The sequence below is a fragment of the Panthera onca genome, chromosome C1 (genome assembly GCF_046562875.1).
Source record: "Panthera onca isolate mPanOnc1 chromosome C1, mPanOnc1 haplotype 2, whole genome shotgun sequence".
NCBI classification, from domain to species: Eukaryota; Metazoa; Chordata; class Mammalia; order Carnivora; family Felidae; genus Panthera; species Panthera onca.
This window is the reverse complement of record NC_138346.1, coordinates 142,183,303-142,203,870: the sequence shown is the minus strand read 5'-3', so window position 1 is coordinate 142,203,870 and position 20,568 is coordinate 142,183,303. Positions and strand designations below refer to the sequence as shown.

The 20,568-nt window shown below is 36.3% G+C and overlaps 1 protein-coding gene across 7 annotated transcripts in view; it reads left to right on the top strand.

Annotated features, from left to right (window-relative positions):
- The window catches only part of FNBP1L (formin binding protein 1 like), a 122,699-nt gene that overhangs the window by 71,116 nt on the left and 31,015 nt on the right, over positions 1-20,568 (top strand). For all 7 annotated transcript variants that reach the window (XM_060623390.2, XM_060623392.2, XM_078451651.2 and 4 more), the window contains 3 exons: positions 14,118-14,171; positions 15,376-15,523; positions 16,301-16,363. In XM_060623390.2, coding sequence (XP_060479373.1) covers positions 14,118-14,171; positions 15,376-15,523; positions 16,301-16,363 — 265 coding nt within the window. The remainder of the gene's footprint in view (positions 1-14,117; positions 14,172-15,375; positions 15,524-16,300; positions 16,364-20,568) is intronic.

Sequence of the window (20,568 nt, the reverse complement as noted above, 5' to 3'; positions counted from 1 at the left end):
CCCTTATCAGATATATGAGTTGCAAATTCTTTCTCCCATTCTGTTGGTTGTGACTTTGGATGCCCAAGTTTTACATTTTGATGTACAAGTTATTTGTTCTTTAATTGCCTATGCTTTTGGTGTCATACCCAAGAAATCATTACCAAATCCAGTGTCATGAAGCTTTCCCCTTATTTTTTCTTAAAAGAGTTTTGTAGTGTTAGCTCCTGCTTTTAGGTCTTTGATCCATTTTGAGTTAATCTTTTTATATGGTGGAAGGTAAGGGTATACAACTTCATTTTGTCTGTGGGTATCTTTTATGTTTAATTTTACACTGTATAAGGAAAGATTCATGTTTGTAAGTGATGGAAAACCCAGTTTGAATGATGAGTATAATGAGAAATTTGTTGAATTATTTATTGATACCTTTTATTGATTTTACTTTTTAATTGAGTTCAAGAAGAGGTTGAATAGTCAAGTTGCTGGAAGGCCTGGAAAGTAGTTAGGTCACAGGGGTAAAAACGTATCTGAAACACATTCAGAGAGCCCTTTGTTTTCTTCTTTTTCTCTAAAAAAAATTTTTTTTTTGTTTTTGGCTTCTTTTGGTGAGTTGCCTCCATTCTTTAGTCAGACTGGCTTTCTCTGTATAGCAGGAAATACACTCACCAGCAGTGCCAGTTTTATGTCTCAGATATTCAGCTCTCATACTGGCCTCAAGGTCCCAAGACGTTGGGAAATTCTAGGAAGAAAACTCTTTGGCCCAGTGAGATTCAGTTTCTGTCTCTGGATCACTTAATTCAGGCCCATAAATAGGGCCATTTCAATTAATCTGGCAGCTCCCAAGCATGTTAACTGTTAGATTGCGGGGAGAAGGGGCAGTTAAGAAGAGGGATGCTGATCAGTCTCAGGTATCTAATACTATGCTTCTGCCAGAAGAAATAATATGAGTTGTATCCCGTTTTACAATAAATATGATATTGGTCTCCTGTTAAATAAGGATTGGAACTCAGCTTCTCATTGGAAGGTGGTTGAAAATGTATAGAGGTGATTTTCAGCCTTTAAAAATCTTTGGGATATCTTATACTCTGTCATTTAACTGTAATATGTAGTTTTAATAAAAGTGAATTAAAATTTCGAGACATTATTTGAAATATTCTATAATTTTCCCTAAAACCAAAAATAAATAAAAACATGAAAATGGATAAAAAAGATTAAAATTGGCAATTTAAACTTAAGTAGTGTGATTATATTTAATATTACATATATCATTAGCATATATATGGAATACCGTAAGTTTTGGAGAAGCCCATTAAATTTAGAAGCTTTGTCTGACTGCTGAAGGAGAAATGTTCATTCTTCTGTTTCTAGAGTGCGAGATCCTAAGGTAGTTGGAAAACATGGGTGAAACACACATATATCAAAACAAAGCATCAGCATACCTGTGACATCTATTTTAATTTCTTTGATATGTATTGCATGTGTATAAAACTTTGTGTTTCAGTTAATTCCTAATTTACAGCACCCTACTCAAAAATGTGACTTACATATAGCCTGCTATCATAATTGGTTACTTTTGGAATCTCTGGTTTTGTTCGAAGTTTGTGAAAAAGAATAGCCTAGGGGAACTGACAGTTAAGGATAGATTTCTTGAGAGTGATGAATTGTGTAAAATATCTTTAGTTGAGAAACAACCTAAATGCTTTACACTTGACATGTTTAAGACAAGCCACTCTGAGATTTATTTGAGCTAATAAGCATATTATGTTAAAAATGTGAAGCAGGGATTTATGGGACTTACTAATCATTCACACCTGTTTATGAATTTTTGCTGACTCTACACTGTTTTCTTAGAAGTTTCAAAGATCAGCTGCTTTGAAGGGAATACATTCTTTATGTTGTTACCATTAATTTTTTGAAAAAATTATAAAAATAGTATATGATTATTGTAACACATTTAAATTCAAGTCCTTTCCCAGCCCCTCTCCCTAGAAGTGAGTATAATTAATAATTTGTTGTGTCTTCTTCCAGAACTTATGTTTTCCTAGAATAGAAGTTTTGATTTGGTGTAGTACAAGCAAAACATTTTGGACCATGCTTTAGTTTTTCTAGTGGCAGGGTTGGCTTGGATGGAGCCTAGTGGTTTGTGTATGGTTTCTGTGGGCTCTTTATACTTGGGGTTTGGGAAGAGTTGCTATAGACGGGTGACTTTTACATAAAGAATGGCAAGAGTGATGAAAAAAATTGCTTAGGACTAACCTTGCATTGCAAAAGATAAAAGTAATTATTACTTCTTCCCCTTCCCTCTTCTATATATATGCTCTTCCTCCCAGAAGCTAGAGTTTGTTTATTTATTTATTTTAATGCTTGTTAATTTTTGAGAGAGAGAAAGAGTATGAGCGGGGGAGGGGCAAAAAGAGAGGGAGACACAGATTCCGAACTCACAAACTGTGAGATCATGACCTGAGCTGAAGTCGGACGCTTAACCGACTGACCGAGCCCTCCAGGTGCCCCCAGAAGCTAGAGTTTAAATTAATGTTTTTTATGCTATGTTTAAACTGTGTTACGACTTTTATGGGTAACCTCTGGTAGCCATAATTATTTTAAGAGACAGAAGCCCAACTCAGATTGGAATTTATTAATGTGACTGAAAAGTTCAGGGATCTGGATACTCAGGAAAATGTTAAGAATTCTCTTCTCTTGGTTTTGCTTTCCTCTCTGTTGGTTTAATTCCCAAATAGTCTCTTCTCACATGGTAAATCTAAGATTATATCCTATCAGTTTAGCTACAGCAGAGAGAGAACATGTTTTCCCAAGAAGTACAACAGAAATTTTAAGATTGACTTTTGTTAGCCTGGAATAATGAGGCTGGATCAAATAAATATTTCTAGACCATAGCATGTGGCCAGCAGCACCGTCACTACATAGATGTGACATTGAAAGAGCTGTAGTTTTGGATATGCTAGGCAGTACTGAAGTAGTAACTCCATATCCCAGGGGTTTTACACAGCAGATCTTATTTCTTGTTCATGCAAAGTTGACTACAAGTTCAAGTGATAACTCTCTAGGGTAGCCCATGGGATAACTCAAAATCCAGACTGTTTTCATCTTCCATCTCTGCATGGAGCCTCCACAGTTGGTTCAGCAGGGAATGGGAGAGCCCTTAGGGTTATGCACAAGTTGTCAGTGCTTTAGTCTGGTAGTTACACAGAGCTTATGGCCCATGATACAGAATTAGTCACGGGGTCTTGCCTAACTGCAGGGGGGGCTGGGAAATGTATAAAATCACGTGTTATTTTTGATGAGCAGAAATGTATCTGTCACAAGCTGTTAGAAAATAAAGGGTAGTCAGTGATGTAGGTAGGCAAAACAGTTAATGCCCTCTATAGCCTGGAATTCTAAATAGTGCTTAAAATGTTGATATGAAAAAATGTGTTCAGAGTTTGAAACTACTTGCTCTTTGCAATGTTTTTTGCCCAAGTTTGGCTTATTTCTGTTTAAAGTAATTCATGGATTCGTGGTTGAAAATCACTGACTTTAAAAGTAATTTCTAGGGGGCACCTGGGTGGTTCAGTTGGTTAAGTGTCTGACTTTGGCTCAGGTCATGATCTCCTGGTTTGTGGGTTCAAGCCCAGAGTCAGGCTGTGTGCTGACACTTGGAGCATGGAGCCTGATTCAGATTTTATGTCTCCCTCTCTGTCTCTGCCCCTCCCCTGCTTGTGCTCTATCAAAAATAAACAAACATTAAAAAAAAAAAAAAAAGTAATTTCTAGGAGCTCCTGGGTGGCTTAGTCAGTTAAGCATCCAACTCTTGATTTTGGCTCAGGTTATAATCTTGGTCACAGTCGTGAGATCCAGCCTTGTGTTCGGCTCCCTGCTAGGCTTGGAGCCTCCTTAAAATCCTCTTTCTCCCTCTCCCTCTGCTCCTCCCCCATTCATTCTCTCTCTCTCTGTCTTATAGGAATGAATGAATGAATGAATGAATATGAATAATTTCTAGAATACAACACATTTATATGTTGGAGACTGTGTAGTTATGTTTCTTTCTTTTTTTTTTTTAAGTTTATTTATTTTGAGAGAGAGCATGAGCAGGTGGGGGGGTGGCGTGGAGAGAGAGAGAGGGAGAGAGAGAATTCCAAGCAGGCTCCACACTTTCAGCACAGAGCCTGATGCAGGATTTGAACCCACAAACGGAGAGATCGTGACCTGAGTCGAAATCAAGAGTTGGACGCTTAACTGACTGAACCACCCAGACACCCCTAGACTGTAGTTATCTTAATCAATGTGCTCATAAATTAGTTACCTTGTAATTGTTAAATTAAATATTTTTGGTATCAGTGCTGTTATCTCTCTTTGATGTACATACCTGTAGCAGATGGACTGCTATCCAATAGACATTCCTCCTCCTATAACAGCTTTATTGAGGTATCATTTACATACCATAAGATTTCACCCTTTTAATGTATACAATTCAGTGGTTTTTAGTATACTCACAGAGTTGTCAAACTGTCACCAATATTTAATGTTAGAATATTTTTATCATTGCAAAAAGAAATCCCCGTACCCATCAGCAGTCATTCTCCATTCACCCCTCCCTCAGGCCCTAGCAACCACTCATCTACTTTCTGTCTTTGTGTATTTGTCTGTTCTAATTAACTGAATTATTCCCATTGCTTCCCCATCTTCCTTTTTGAGTTCTCTCTTAGAAAGACTCTAGGTCATATACAATTAACTGGTTTGGTAGCTATGATTCATCATTCTTTCTGTTGATATGGTACCTGAAATAATCAATGGGTAGCACATAGATTCGCTGATGTTTGAGTTAATAAATTAATTCATCCACAAAAATGATTTTGGGTGGTGTTTCAGATAACTTTGACTAAGAACCAATGGTTAAGGGTGTATGGTTGGATTTCCTTAATATGATGTAGAAGGGCCTCTGCTGCTCCACATATATCTTTCCAACCTCACTAATTACCATTTTTGGTTCACAGTTGATGTTCCAGCAACAATGAACCCATTTGTAGTTCTTCATAAATGCTATAGTATTTTTCTTTTCCTTGCCTTTGATCATTAGGTCTTCTCTATTTAGAATTCCCCCTGGGCTTTCCAGTTGTCTAATTCTTGTTTACCTTTTCAGGGCATGTCAGGGAATCAAATTTCAACCTTTCTCCTCTGGGGAAGCTCCTCTATAGAGCCTTCTATTGTTCTTTTACCATATTATGTTATGGAAAAGCGTTTTATATATTTGATATCTCTAGGCCAGCAGTCTCTGAACTTTTTATTCCTTACCTGTAGAAATTGTTTGAACATGTGTGTGTGCACAATTATTAATAACTAATGTACATGTACTAGTGTGGTGTGGTAAATGTTAGTAAAGCTTTAAAAACATTTTTTTTATATACTTATTTCACTTTTGAGAGAGTGCTTGCGTGTGAGTAGGGGAGGGGCAGAGGGAGAGAGAGAGAATATTAAGCAGGCTCCAGGCCCAGTGTGAGGCCCAATCTCATAACCGTGAGATCATGACCTGAGATGAAATGAAGATTCAGACTCTTAACAGACTGAGCCACCCAGGTACCCCTAAGACATTTATTTTTAATTGTAATATAGTTGACATGTTATGAGTTTCAGGCGTACAACATAATGATTTAAACATTTATATAAATCATATAGTGCTTACTATGATAAGTGTAGTTACCATCTGTTATCACTTATTGCACTATAATTGACTGTATTGCCTATGCTGTACTTTAAATCCCTATGTTTGACTTATTTTATAACTGGAAGTTTGTACCTCTTAACCTCTCGTACCTATTTCACCCATCTCCCTTATCTTCTCCTCTCTGGTAATCACCAGTTTTTGTTCTTTGTATTTATAACTCTTTCAGTTTTTTTTTTTTTTTTTTTATGGTCTACCACACAGAAGTGAAATCGTATGGCATTTATTTTTCTCTGTCTGACATATTTCACTTAACATAATATTCGTTAGGTCCATTCATGTTGCAAATGGCAAATTTTTGGTTTTGTTTTTTTTTTTTTAAGGCTGAGTAATATTCTTGTGTGGGTGAGTGTGTGTCTGTGTCCCACATCTTCTTTATATATTCATCTATTGATGGATACTTAGGTTGCTTCTGTATCTTCACTATTTAAATAATTCTGCAATAAACATACAAGTGCATATATCTTCCTGAATTAGTATTTTCATTTTCTTTGGAGAAATATCCAGAAGTGAAATTACTGGGTCATGTGGTATTTCTATCTTTAAATTTTTGAGGAACTTCCATGCTGTTTTCCATAGAGGCTGCACCAATTTACATGTCCACCAACATAGGGGCACAAGGGTTCCCTTTTCCCCACATCCTCACCAGCACTTGTTTCTTGTTATTTTGATACTAGCCATTCTGAAAAATGTGAGGTTGTTTTGCTTTTCGTTTCCTTGATGGTTAGTGAGGTTGAACATTCTTTGATGTTTCTGTTGGTCATCTGTATGTCTTTGGAAAAATGTCTATTCAGATAACTATAGCTATTTTTAATGAGATTGTTCTTTTGGTGTTGAGTTGTATGAGTTTTTTTATATATTTTAGATATTAACTCCCATTGGATATATCATTTGCACATATCTTCCATTTAGTAGGTTGCCTTTTCATTTTGTTGATGGTTTCTTTTGCTGTGAAAAAAGCTTTTAGTTTTATGTAGTCCCAATTATTTATTTTTGCTTTTGTTGCCTTTGGCTGAAGAGAGAGATCTAAAAATGTAATGCCAAGACCAATGTCCAAGACTTCACTGCCCATGTTTTTTTCCTTTTAGGAGTTTTATAATTTCAGGTCTTTAATCTATTTTGAGTTTATTTTGTGTATGGTATAATTAAGTTCCATTTCATTCCTTTGCACACATCTGTTCAGTTTTCCCAGCGTCATTTATTGAAGAGACTGGCTTTTCCCCATTATATATTCTTGCCTTCTTTGTCAAAGATAAATTGACCATAAAGGCGTGGATTTATTTCTGGGCTCTCTATTCTGTTCTGTTGATCCATGTGTCTGTATTTGTGCCAGTACCATACTGTTTTGAATACTGAGGCTTTGTGGTGTACTTTGAAATCTGGGATAATGATATCTCCAGTTTTGTTCTTCTTTCTCAAGTTTACTTTGGCTATTCAGGGTCTTTTTGTGGTTCCATACAAATTGTAGGATTATTTGTTTTAGTTCTGTGAAAAAATGGTGTTTTGATAGGGATTGCTTTGAGTGTGTAGATTGCTTTGGGTAGTATGGACATTTTAACAATATAATTCTTCCAATTGATGAGCATGAAATATCTTTCCATTTATTTGTGCCATCTTTTATTTCTTTCATCGTTTCATAGTTTTCAGAGTACAGGTCTTTCACCTCTTTGTTTAAATTTATTCCTAGATATTTATTCTTTTTGATGCAGTTGTAAATGGGACTAATTTCTCATTGTGCCATTTTGTCATTAGTTTATAGAAACACAACAGTATATTAATTTTGTATCCTGCGATTTTACTGAATTCATTTATTCTTAGTTCATTTATTGTTTTTGGTGGAGTCTTTAAGACTTTATATGGTATTGTGTCATCTGTCAATAGTAACATTTTACTTATTCCTTAAAAATATGGATGCTTTTTATTTCTTTTTCTTTTCTGATTGCTATGGCTAGAACTTCTAGTATTATGTTAATTGAAAGTGGAAAGAGTGAACATCTTTGTCTTGTTCCTGATCTTAGAGGAAAAGCTTTCAGCTTTTCACCATTGAGTGTGGTGTTAGCTGTTGGCTTGTCATATATGGACTTTATTATGTTGAGGAATGTTCCCTGTATACCTACCTTTTTGAGAGTTTTTATCATGAATGAATGCTGAATTCTTTTCCTGCATCTGTTGAGATTATCATATGATTTTTATTCTTTGTTTTGTTAATGTGCTACATTCACATTGATTGATTTATGGATTTAAGCCATTCTTGCATTCCAGTAATAAATCCCAGTTAATTGTGTTGAATGTTTTTTTAAAAACTTTTTTTAGAATATTTATTTATTTTTGAGAGAGAGCATGCAGACATAGGTGGGGCCGGGGGAGCAGAAAGAGGGAGACAGAAAGAGGATCTGAAGCAGGCTCTGAGCTGTTAGTGCAGAGCCTGATAGCGGGGCTCAAACTCACAAACCATGAAATTATGACCTGAGCCCAAGTCAGATGCTTAAGTGACTGAGCCACACAGGTGCACTGAGGTTTGTTTGTTTTTCTGATTCAGTTTCATTACTAGTATTTAGTGTATTCAGATTTTCTTTCTTCCCGATTCATTCGTGAAAATTGTATTTTTCTGGGAATTTATCCATTACTTCTAGGTTGTCCAATTTGTTAGTATATAAGTTTCCATAGTAGTCTCTTATAATCTTTGTATATTTGTGGTGTTGGTTTTAACGTCTCTCCTCTTTCATTTCTGATTTTATTTGAGTCCTCTCTTTTTTTCTAGTTGAGTCTGGGTAATGATTTATTGTTTGTTTCTTTGTTTTTATTTTTTTTAACATTTATTTATTTTTGAGACAGAGAGCACAAGTCGGGGAGGGGTAGAGAGAGAGGAATACAGAGAATCTAAAGCAGGCTCCAGGCTCTGAGCTGTCAGCACAGAGCCTGACGTGGGCCCCGAACTCACTAACCGCGAGATTACCACCCCAGCCAAAGTCAGATGCTTAACCGACTGAGCCACCTAGGTGCCCCTGTGTGGTTTTTTTTTTTTTTTTTTCTAGTTCCTTTAGATGTAAGGTTAGATTGTTTGAGATTTTTTTTATCTCTTGAGGAAGTCTTGTATCATTATACTTTCCTCTGAGATCTGCCTTTGCTGTGTCCCAAAGATTTTCAGTGTCGAGTTTACATTTTTGTTTGTCTCAGATATTTTATTATTTTCTCTTCAATTTATTTGTTGACCCATTGGTTATTTACTTGCATATTGTTCAGCCTCCATATGTTTTTGTTTTTTCCAGTTTTTTTCTTGTGATTGATTTTCTAGTTTCATACTGTTGTGGTCAGAAAAGATGCTTGATGTGATGTCAGTGTTTTTAAATTTATTGAGACTTGTTTTGTGGTCTAAATGTTATTTATCCCGGAGCCTGTTCCATTTGTACCTGAAAAGAGTGTATTCTGTTCTTTTTGGGTAGAATGTTCTGTATATATCTGTTAGGTGCATGTGTTCTGATGTGTCATTGAAAGCCAAAGTTTCCTTACAGATTTTGCATATACCTGTGTTGTCATCTGTTGATGTAAGTGGGAGTCAAAGTTCCCTACTTTTACTGTATTACCATCAGTTTCTCCCTTTATGTCTGTTAATATTTGGCTTATATATTTAGATGCTTCTCTGTTGGGTGCATAGATATTTATAGTTGTTGTATTCTCTTGTTGGGTTAATCTCTTTACATTAAGTAACACCCATCTTTGTTTTAAAGTCTGTTTTGTTTGATGTAAGTATTGCTGTCTCAGCTTTTGTTATTGTTTCCATTTGCCTGGAATATCTTTTTCCATCCCTTTACTTTCAGTCTGTATGTATCTTTAGGTCTGAAGTGAGTCCCTTGTATGCAGCATATAGATGGGTCTTGTTTTTTTTTATCTATTTAGTTACCTAGTTACTTTGATTGGAGTATTTACGTTTTTTGATTGGAGCATTAAATGTTCATTTACATTTAAAATCATTATTAATATTTATGTACTGATTGCTGTTTTGTTAACGATTTTCTAGTTGTTTTTGTAGTTCTTCTAGGTCTTTTCTTTTTTCTTTGCTTTTCTCCCTTGTGATTTGATGACTTCTTAAAAAAATTTTTTTTAATGTTTGTTTATTTTTGAGAGACACACACACACACACACACACACACACACACGGAGTGTGAGCAGGAGAGGGTCAGAGAGAGATACACACACAGAATCCGAAGCAGGCTCCAGGCTCGGAGCTGTCAGCACAGAGTCTGACCTGGGGCTTGAACTCACAAACTGTGAGATTATGACCTGAGCCGAAGTCAGCTGCTTAACAGACTGAGCCACACAGGCGCCCCCAATGACTTTTTTTAGTGTTATGCTTGGGTTCTTTTCTGTTTGTTTTTTTGTGTATCTGTTACTTGTTTTAGGTTTGTGGTTACCATGAGGTTCATATATATATAACATGCTATGTATATAGCAGTCTGTTTTAAATTGATGGTCACCGAAGTTCAAACACATTCTTAAAGCACTTTTGTTTTATGTATTTGATGGTACATTTTATATCTTTTTATTTTGTGTATCCCTTAACTAATTATTGTAAACAAAATTGATTTTACTGCTTTTGTCTTTAACCATCATACTAGTTTTATGAGTGATCTAATACTTTCACCATATATTTGCTTTTCCTGGTGAAATTTTTTCTTTTCATAACTTTCTTCTATTTATGGCCTTTTCTACCTTAAGAAGTCCCTAAAGCACTTTTTTTTAAGGTCAGTTTAGTGGTGATAAAGTTTTTTCATTTTTGCTTGTCTGGGAAACTATCTTTCCTTCACTTCTGAATGATAACCTTGCTATGTAGACTATACTTGATTGTTGGTTTTTTTCCTTTCGGCATTTGGAATGTCATGCTACTCCTTTGTGGCTTGCAGAATTTCTGCTGGAAATCAGCTGATAGACTTAGGTGATTGTTGCTGTATACATAATATTTGCTTTTGTCTTGCTGCTTTAAGATTGTCTCTTTAATTTTTGACATTGCATTATTATGTGCTTTGCTGTGGACCTCTTTGGGTTCATCTCCTTTAGGGCTTTCTTTCCTTCCTTGGCATGGATATCTGTTTTATTTTCCAAGTTAGGGAAATTTTCAGCTATTAATTCTTCAGATAAGTTTTTTTGTCCTCTCTCTTTTCTATCTGGGACCCCTATAATGCAAATGTTAGTATGCTTGATGTTGCCCAGGCGTCCCTTTAACCTATTCTTTAAAAATTCCTTTTCAGCATGGATGAGTCCCACTACTCTGTCTTCCAGATTGCTCATTCATTCTTCTGCTTCTTCTAGTGTATTTTCCACTTCATGTTTTGTATATTTGTTTTTTATATTTTCTTAACTCCTTGTTTAAATTCTGAATTCATCTATTCTTATCTCAAGTCTGGTGAGCATCTTTATGACCATTATTTTGAATTCTTTATCCAGTAGATTGCCTATTTCTGTTCTATTTAGTCCTTTTTCTGAGATTTTGTCTTTTCTTTCATTTGGATCGTATTCCTCTATTTCCTTGTTTTGTCTGTCTCTCTGTTGGTTTCCATATATTAGATAGGTCACCTGTGGCTCCTGGTCTTGAAAGCAAGTGGCCTTATGTAGAAGGTATTCTTTGGGCCAAAGTAATACAATTTCCCTTGGTCAGCAGAACCAGGCACTCCAGGGATAGTCCCTGTATGGGCTCTTCGCACCCTCATGTTCTGACTGGGCCACAGTGCTCCTGGTTGAGAGGCCTGTTGTGAGTGTGGTGGTGGTGGAGTTAGCTCCTTGTATAGCTGGCTGCCAGGCCCCACTGTGATACGCTGAGCAGGCATGCTCGGGGGTGTGGAGCTGGGCTCCTGGGCCCCTAGCCTTTCCCAGGTCAGGAGTTGCTTTGGAGGGGTACCTGCCAGAGCAGATAGGTTAAATAGGGTAGGTCTGCAGGGGAACACTGGACTGGGTGAACAGTTCTACCAAAGTAGATGGGAGAGTTTCAGAACTGGTGGTGCCTGCCAGGAGAGGGCCAAGTAGGCTGAAGGAATGAAAGAAAGATGGCAACTGCCAATGCTTCCATTTCTGGAGAAGTTTCCTACAGATACCTGCTCTTCTGCATACTTCCTAAAATTAGTCCATAAATGTCCTTCACGTATGGTCCAGGCATGTTTCAAACTACTGCCACTATGCTGGGCCTCCCATGAATGATATTCACTGGCTCTTTGAAGAGCAGAGTCTCAGTTTCCTGTAGACCTGTGGCTCTCTCTCACAGTTAAGTCCTGGTGATTTTCAAAGCCAGATGTTATGGGGGCTTGTTTTCCTTCTGCAGATCCCCAGAGAGGGAGGGTACTTTATGTAGGGCTTCATCCCTTTGCTCCTTAGGTAAGACCTCTGCACCTGTGATATCTGGTTCCTGACTATGTTGCTGCCCCTACTATCCTTTTTTTGATGGGCTTTTTCTGTATATCTTTAGTTGTAGAAGAGGTGTTCTGCTAGTCTTCAGGTCATTCCCAGAGTGAGTTGCACTGTATGTACTTGTAGCCGTGAGTGTTATGGAAGAGAGAAGCTCTGGATCTTTGTTCTCTTCCATCTTACCCTCCTTTCTTTTTCTTCCTTTTTTTTTTTTTTTAATTTTTTAATGTTTATTTTTTGAGAGAGAGAGAAGAGGAGGGCAGGAGGGAGGAAGGGGGAGGGGGGGAAGAGAGGGAGGGGGTGAGGGTCAGAGAGAGAGGGAGACACAGAGTCCAAAGCAGGCTCCAGGCTCTGAGCTGTCAGCCCAGAGCCCAATGTGGAGCTCGAACTTAGGAACTGTGAGATCATGACCCTAGCCAAAGTCAGACACTCAAAGTCAGACTGAGCCATCCAGGGGCCCCTTCCCCTCCTTTCTATTAAACTTTTGGTAAACAAGTATATAAATGTAAGGCCTGAAGCTTTTATCCTGTACCTTGTTTTACAACCAGTGGTGACTATGAGTTTTTTAATTAACTTGGTAAATGTAACCCTCCTCAGTGTCTTGCCTGTTCTCTCCCCTGACTCTTCAGGGTGTTAAGACCTTCTCTTTTGTATTATAGCATCCTTTGCATACCTTTAGCATAGCAGTTATTATGTTGTATGTTGTAATTATTGGTATATACTTCTGTATTCCTTTCAATGGAATGTAAATCTTGAATGTGGATATTCTCTCATTTCTAATGTTCCCAGTAACTTGCACAGTGCCTAGCATATAGAGGATAATTATAGAATGAATAAGCTGAATTAAATGGAATGAATTGAAAATGATTTGAGAATAATTAGAACAATGCTTCTTTTGAAGTATTTATTTGAAAGGCCATAGGGCCATTTATTTTTTAAATGCCTGTAGGTTAAAGCAGTATATATCATATTTGTGTTGATGAACTAGTTTCTTTTTGAGTTTCCAATTCATTGTGTATTGTTGATTTCGTAAAATCCAATAAAAATTTAATGCCAGAAAAATGTCATAAAAAAGAGACATGTAAAATACAGGCACCAATTTTTTTTATTATTAGATTCAATAGACATAAACTTACTCTCAACTTGTGTACTTAGCTTTTTGTGGATTAGTCACAAACAGTCTGTGGAGCTTTACTTGTCCATGGACCATATTTTGAGAACTGTGTAAAGCACTGTGTTAAATGCTTTACAAATATTATCCACTTTAATTTTCATAACCCTGTGGGGTGTAGGTACTGTTATTGCTATTGATAGGAAATGGGGCAAGTGAATTATCCAAGGACACATAGATGCCACACAAAACAGCCAGGATGCAAACCCAGGTAGTATAGTGTTACTTCAGAGTCCATGTTCTAGTCTTCTTATGAGTTTGCAAAGATGAGATGAGGTAGCATGTTAGTCTGAGACTGTCTAGAATGGACGTAGATGCAGGCAAAGAAAGTTGCAGTATAAGTGTGATTAATATGCCTTAAAAAAAGAGAATGTGAAGGGTCCCATAATGATGTTCATATAAAAGTAGAATTATGGAGGATGCTGACCAACTGTTCTTTTATCCTATTAGTGAATCAGCATTTGTTTTCATATCTTAGTTCATTTTAAAATATCTGATTTGCAAAACAAAATAGTGATGGTATGTCTTTGAAGTACATGTCTTTTTGCTGTGACTCAGTGTCATACACTGAGTACTTTGTTTCTTCTCTTCTTCCTCTTCTTTGCTTATTTGCTAGCATAATCATCCTTATTATTATGATTACACTCATACAAACACAGATAATAACATTTCCTTTTACAGATACCAGTATTTTCAGAACAAAATGTAGAGATAATATGTTAATGGTAGTAGATGATTATACTGCTGTCTTGTTTTTTATCATTAAATTCTTGATATCATGAAATTGGCAACTTAGAGAATATTTCAGTTTCAGTAGTAGTATATTTTGTATGTTAAAAAATTTTTTTCTTCCTATAGAAATCTGGTTAAGAAGTACTGTCCCAAACGTTCCTCCAAAGATGAAGAGCCAAGGTAAATTCTACACCTGTTTATTATTGCATATTAAAATTTAAAAAATACTAATATTTGTGTTATTTAGTAAAATAAATATGCTGTTAGCCCTTTATAATGATTTTTTAAAGTTTTAATTAAATCACAGTTTTATGAAGAAGGAACGACTGTTTAATAAGAATGAATATTTCAGTGGGCTCAGTTTTCTGAAATAGTTGAAGTATGTGGGACTTCACTTGAGTCACTTAGTCTTTCATATTTTTTCCATACTTGATTCTGTAGTTAGCTTATTAGATTCTTGCTTTTACTCTTAGAGGTATTAAGATAGTTTGGCTGGTTGGTTTAAAGGGATAATGAAAAGGAATGAGGTTGTCAGGGTAATCTTGGAACTCAATAAAAGTTTGGGAATTAGTTATGAGCTTTTTGGTCTTAAACAGGGGTATGTGGATGGCTCTGAAATGCAGAAACAAAGAGACTAGACTTAAAACAGCTTTGTGTATAATTGTTAATTGTTAGAATTCTTAGGTTTAGTGTTAATGGAGTTCTGTCTGAGCTATTTGCCTTCAGCCAAAAGAATAGTCTGGCAGTGTATTCAGAGTAGATCTATACATTTTAATACAGCAATTCTCTTTGTTTCTCTCCTTCTCTCCACACACATTTTTTACCCTTATTTTTGCCCCTTCTTACCCCTCTTTTGGTGCCAACTACAATGGCACTTTACTTCCATTCAGGATGTGGGCAGGCATACAAGCAGCTGTGTCCAGAGCTGATAGCAAAATTGTTCTGTAGATCAGCCATCGAGATGCATTTGAGTGGTATGATTGGCAGGTTCTGTCCTCGAGAACAAGCATATCATCTCTGCACCAGGTTCAGCTGCCAGTCCTAGGAATCCAACCAAGTGGGCCAGTCACCCCAGCTCAGGCCAGTCACTTGGCTACTTAAGAGATTCCAGTATGCCAAAAGAGCCTGCAGGTAGTATTCTTAATATTTTTTGACCCCATATATCCCTTTATTTATAAATTAAGACTACTTGAAGGTATACAAACATATACAACTTGAGCTTAATATGGGATTCTTTCATACAAAGTTAATTTGGAGTTAGTAGTGAAGAAAGAGTTAGGTTGAGTATGTTAAAATTTGTCAAGTGTCAGGCTGAATCCATACCTCACAAAAAACATTTGTAAAGAAAAGGAAATTTCACCATTTTTTAATATGTTTTTGTCAGGTTTACCTCGTGTATAGCCTTTTTTAACATCCTTAACGAGTTAAATGACTATGCAGGACAACGAGAAGTAGTAGCAGAAGAAATGGCGCACAGAGTTTATGGTGAATTAATGAGATATGCTCATGATCTGAAAACTGAAAGAAAAATGGTAATTATTGTTTTTATCCAGTTATATATAATATGAAATATTTTCACATAATTACTTTGCTTTTCAAAGTAATGCTTGTTCAGTATAAGCTGGTTTTCTGTTTCACTCAGTTTCTTCTAGCCAAAATCATCTTAAGATACTCTTGCTAATTGTAATCTTTTTGGATTTAAGACCAAGATTTGATAACCTACAGCCCATGTGCCAAATTTAGCTTACTGTCAGTTTTTCTTAGTTCCCATGGGCTAAGAATGCTTTGTACATTTTGGATAGTTGAAAAGAAGATCAAAAGAATATTTCATGGTATGTGAAAATTGTATGAAATTCAAATTTCAGTGACTATAAATAAAGTTTTATTGAAACAGGCCCATACTTATTCATTTATGCATTGCCTGTGGCTGCTTTTGATTATATCAGAAAAGTTGAATATTTGTAACAGAGACCACATGGCTTGCAAAACCTAAGATATATATCTGACCCTTTATAGAAAACGTTTGTCAACCCTTAATTAAGACATATGTATTTTTCTAGAAATTATATCTGTTTTAAAGGTTATACTTACAGTATTCAGGTAATACCTATAAAATGCATTTGAGAGTTTTGCTCTACTAATAATCTCTTCCTAAGTCTTGATATCAAGTTATATAATTAGTACCTTAAAAAATTAAGCGAAAGCGTTTGGGTTTTTTAAAGACTTTTAGTATTTAAATGTAATTTTTTGTTTGTTTTATTTGTTTTTTGTTTTTTTGTTTTTTTTTTTTCTTTGGTTATGATCTTCAGCATCTTCAAGAAGGACGAAAAGCTCAACAGTATCTTGATATGTGCTGGAAACAGATGGATAATGTGAGTTATAGTGTCTTCATGCTTAACATAAAATTTTATAGACTAGTTTAGCCCTAAATTCTCCTATGCTTCACATCTATTGAGTTGAATATTTCTCTATGTGTTTATTCATTTTTAACATTGGTATAAAAAGAGAATGTGCATTTTGTTATTTTTTTCTGTATGGTTCTATACTTATACCAACTCTGTAGTCTTCAGATATCTGTAAATGTTTAGGAAAACAGTTTTTGACTTTGCAGTAGTTACTATAAACTATTGATAACAGGGTAAGAGTAATGGGGATGTTAATAGTGATGTATCTTAGAAGACCATTTGACAGAGACTGAGAGGACTTAGATCGTAGTTGTACCTTTTATGATTTCTCTTGATTTCATCCTTAGAATATGAAAATTGAAGATTGTGGACTAGATTTGTGAAATGTTTCTTCCAGTTCAGTGATTCTATCATGAAAATGTTCCTAGTACTAGACTCCTGGTCATAGACCATTCAAATTATAGGAAAGAAAATACTTGATAGTATTTATAGATAAAATTATAAAAGTGCAATAATTATTTACTATAAAAACTTTCCAAAGGTACTTGCTAATGTGGTTTTTCTTAGCTATTCTGGCATACAGTCATTTGAAAAACAATATGTCTGCATGGAACATTGTTGTCTCCTTTCCTTAAAATTCTCCGCCAAATGATGTTCTGTAGTACAAGATTAATATTCTTTTTGAACCCTCAGGTTCGCAAGCAGCTTACTCTTTACTTGCGTATTTTTATTATGGACACTGTATTCCTTGAAAATGATGCTAAAAGGAGTTTTTCATGTTATGTTAATCAGTTTAGTTTGTAATTGTTGGGAAAGGGACTTTTAAGTTTGAGATGAAGAAACCTCGTGTATATATGTGTTTTTGACCATTTTTTCTTGTTTTAAATCCACGTATTTAGGGGCGCCTGTATGGCTCAGTTGGTTAAGCGTCCGACTCTTGATTTTGGCTCAGGTCATGAACTCACAGTTTGTGGAATTGAGCCCTGCGTCGGGCTCTGTGCTGACAGCACCGAGCCTGCTTAAGAGTCTGTCTCTGTCTCTGTCTCTCTCTGCCCCTTCCCTACACGCACACATGTTTCTCTCTCTCTCTCTCAATAAATGTTTTTTTAAAAAAACACATATTCAAAGCTTAGGTTAAATTTCTACTGTATGAATATCATTGATGTAAGATTCTAGGCACCAGTGCTGATTGAGAATTTTTAGTTCTATTAATAGTCTCTTTCATTTTTGTTTTCATTTTCATTCTAATTGGTTTTAACAAGACTTTTAGGGAGTGTTTACATTTATTAAATTTTAAATTACCTTAACTAGCATTCTTAGAATCTGCCACCTAATGAGTATGTATGTGTTTTCATTTGCACATAATAACAGACTCCTACACTCGTGAGTCATTGGTCCCTTTAAAAACTTGTGTTGACACAAATTATTTTTGTTATGTGCTGACTTGCCTTTAGAACAATTGACAGGGGCGCCTGGGTGGCTCAGTCAGTTGGGTGTCCGACTTCAGCTCAGGTCATGATTCGCGGTTCGTGAGTTAGAGCCCCGTGTTGGGCTCCGTGCTGACAGCTCAGAGTCTGGAGCCTGCTTCAGATTCTGTGTCTCCCTGTCTCTGCACCCCTCCCCTGCTTGCCCTCTGTCTGTCTCTCTCTGTCTTTCTCTATCTCTCTCTCTCTCAAAAATAAACATTAAAATTTAAAAAAAAAAAGAATAATTGACATTTAATAAGCAAAAGTTATAGGGGTCACAAGAAAGAAGCATCAAAACAAAATGTGGGAGTAATTTCTTTAAGACATTGATTAACAATACCATTAAAGGTGAGTTCAGCTCAACTCGTATTTATTGGAGGCATCCTTGACATGTACTGAGTCCTGGTACAAAAGTGAATAGTGAAAAAAGTGATTAGTGATGTAGTCCTTATTTTTGTGGAGCCTGTGGTCTAGTGAGGGAGACAAATATAATTTCTGTGGAATTTGTTGAAATATGTGCAGGATCCCATTTCTTCTCTATCTTGTTTAATCAAGAAAATGAAATTGTAAGATTATTAATATTTTTGAAATTATTGAGAGGAGATTTAAAGAAATGGGAGAAATAAGCTAAATTAGTGACAGAGTATTGAAAATTGAGGAAAACAGTTTAAAAGACAGTTATGAACCACAGGATAATGAAAATAGGCCACCCTGGTATTAAAGATGGAGGGCAGAAGAGAATAGCCTGCAAAGAAGATTTTGAAGGAATGGTGACAGATTAATATGAAAAAAGTACCAAAGATGCCAGGTCTATCGGTTAGTGGGTTTAGGTATCAAACAGAGCATGCAGATTTATAAGAACAGGGCTCAGAAATGGAGCAGTTCCAGAGTTGGTCCATAGCTCAGTGATGTCAGTAAGGCTGCTTCTCCTCTCTGTGTCTACTTTGCCATCTTGACCACGTTGGCATTTTTCCTCAGGCTTGTCCCCTTATGGTCAGCAGTTGAATGAAGCAGCCAAGCACCACATCCTCATTCAGTTGCATGCAGAAGCAGGAAGAAGAGGGCATTTCTTTTCTAACTGTTCCTTTTTATCAGGGAGGGAAAACTTTCAGAAAAATCCCCAGCAGACTTTGTAATGGGTGCCTTTGACAGGATGAGATTATTTAACCATGCTCCAGATGTGGCAAGGATCAGCTATTTTCAGCTACACTGAGAGGTGGGCTTTTCTAAGAAAAACTTTTTTTTAAAGTTTATTTATTTTGAGGGAGAGAGCATGAACGAGAGAGAGGGGGAAAGAGAATCCCAAGCAGGCTCTGCACTGTCATTGCAGAGCCCAGTGTGAGGCTCAGACTCACGGACTGTGAGATCGCGATCTGAGCCACAAGAGTTGGACACTTAACCGACTGAGTCACCCAGACACCCCCAAAACAAACATGTTTTATGCAAAGGATCAATAATCAGAATAGGAGCAGGAAACTAGAAGTTAGTGGAGTGGTTAGCACTTTTACATTTCTGAAGGAAGTCAGTTTCCAACAGTTTCATACCCAGCCAAATTTTATCAGTTAAAAGTGTTGGTAAAGTTATTTTTGGCCATGGAGACTTAGCTCCCACAAATCTTCTAGGAAGCTACTGCTGAATGTGTTCTAGCAAAATAAGGAAATGAACCAAGAAGGGGGAAGGTGTGGAATTGGGAAATAGGAGATTCAAATCAAAGGAGAGGTAAAAGGAATCTCTGATAATGGTGAAGGAAAATTGCAGGGTAACAGCTATGTAGTAGGTCCACTTTGGTGTAACCAATCCAAATTTCAATAGGTCAAAGCCTTTGGAAGAGATCTCATCAAGAAAGTAAAATTTATAGAATTCTGAATATGTTTGAATTAACTGAGGACAGATTTAAAAAAAAATTTTTTTTTAACGTTTATTTATTTTTGAGACAGAGAGAGACAGAGCATGAACAGGGGAGGGGCAGAGAGAGAGGGAGACACAGAATCTGAAACAGGCTCCAGGCTCTGAGCTGTCAGCACAGAGCCCGACGCAGGGCTTGAACTCACGGACCGTGAGATCATGACCTGAGCCGAAGTCGGACGCTTATCCGATCAAGCCACCCAGGCACCCCGAGGACAGATTTTTAAAGAACTGTGTAAACTAGAGTTGACTTAAAAGTACATTTACAAAAGTATGTAAAAAAGTACATTGAAAACTAAGCAAATTTAGTCTAGGAATTAAAAAAAAAAAAGTTTTGTTTGTTTTTTTCGGACAGCTCAGAGCCTGGAACCTGCTTCGGATTCTGTGTCTCCATCTCTCTGCCCCTCCCCCCAATAAGTATTTAAAAACTTTAAAAAGTATGCAAGAAAGGAAATATGGTATATATTGCATGGCTCTATTATGAGTAGCTTTTACCAAGTCGTAGCAATTTGTATTAAATAAAAAAAAATTTAAAGGCCGAGTTCTGGGCTAATGGTAGTTCTGAGACACCTGGAACAAACAGTAGGAAACCACTTTGGAGGGACATTCCCACATCCCACCACAAAAAATAAAAACAAGCAAACACCAAAAACAACCAAATAAACATACAAAACCAAACACAAAACACCGCACAAACCAAAAAGTCCTCTGAAGATGAGCTTATAATAAATAATTACAAAATACATGTGATTTTTTTTCTTACTAGCAAAAGATGAAGTATATAATATTAACTCAGGCATG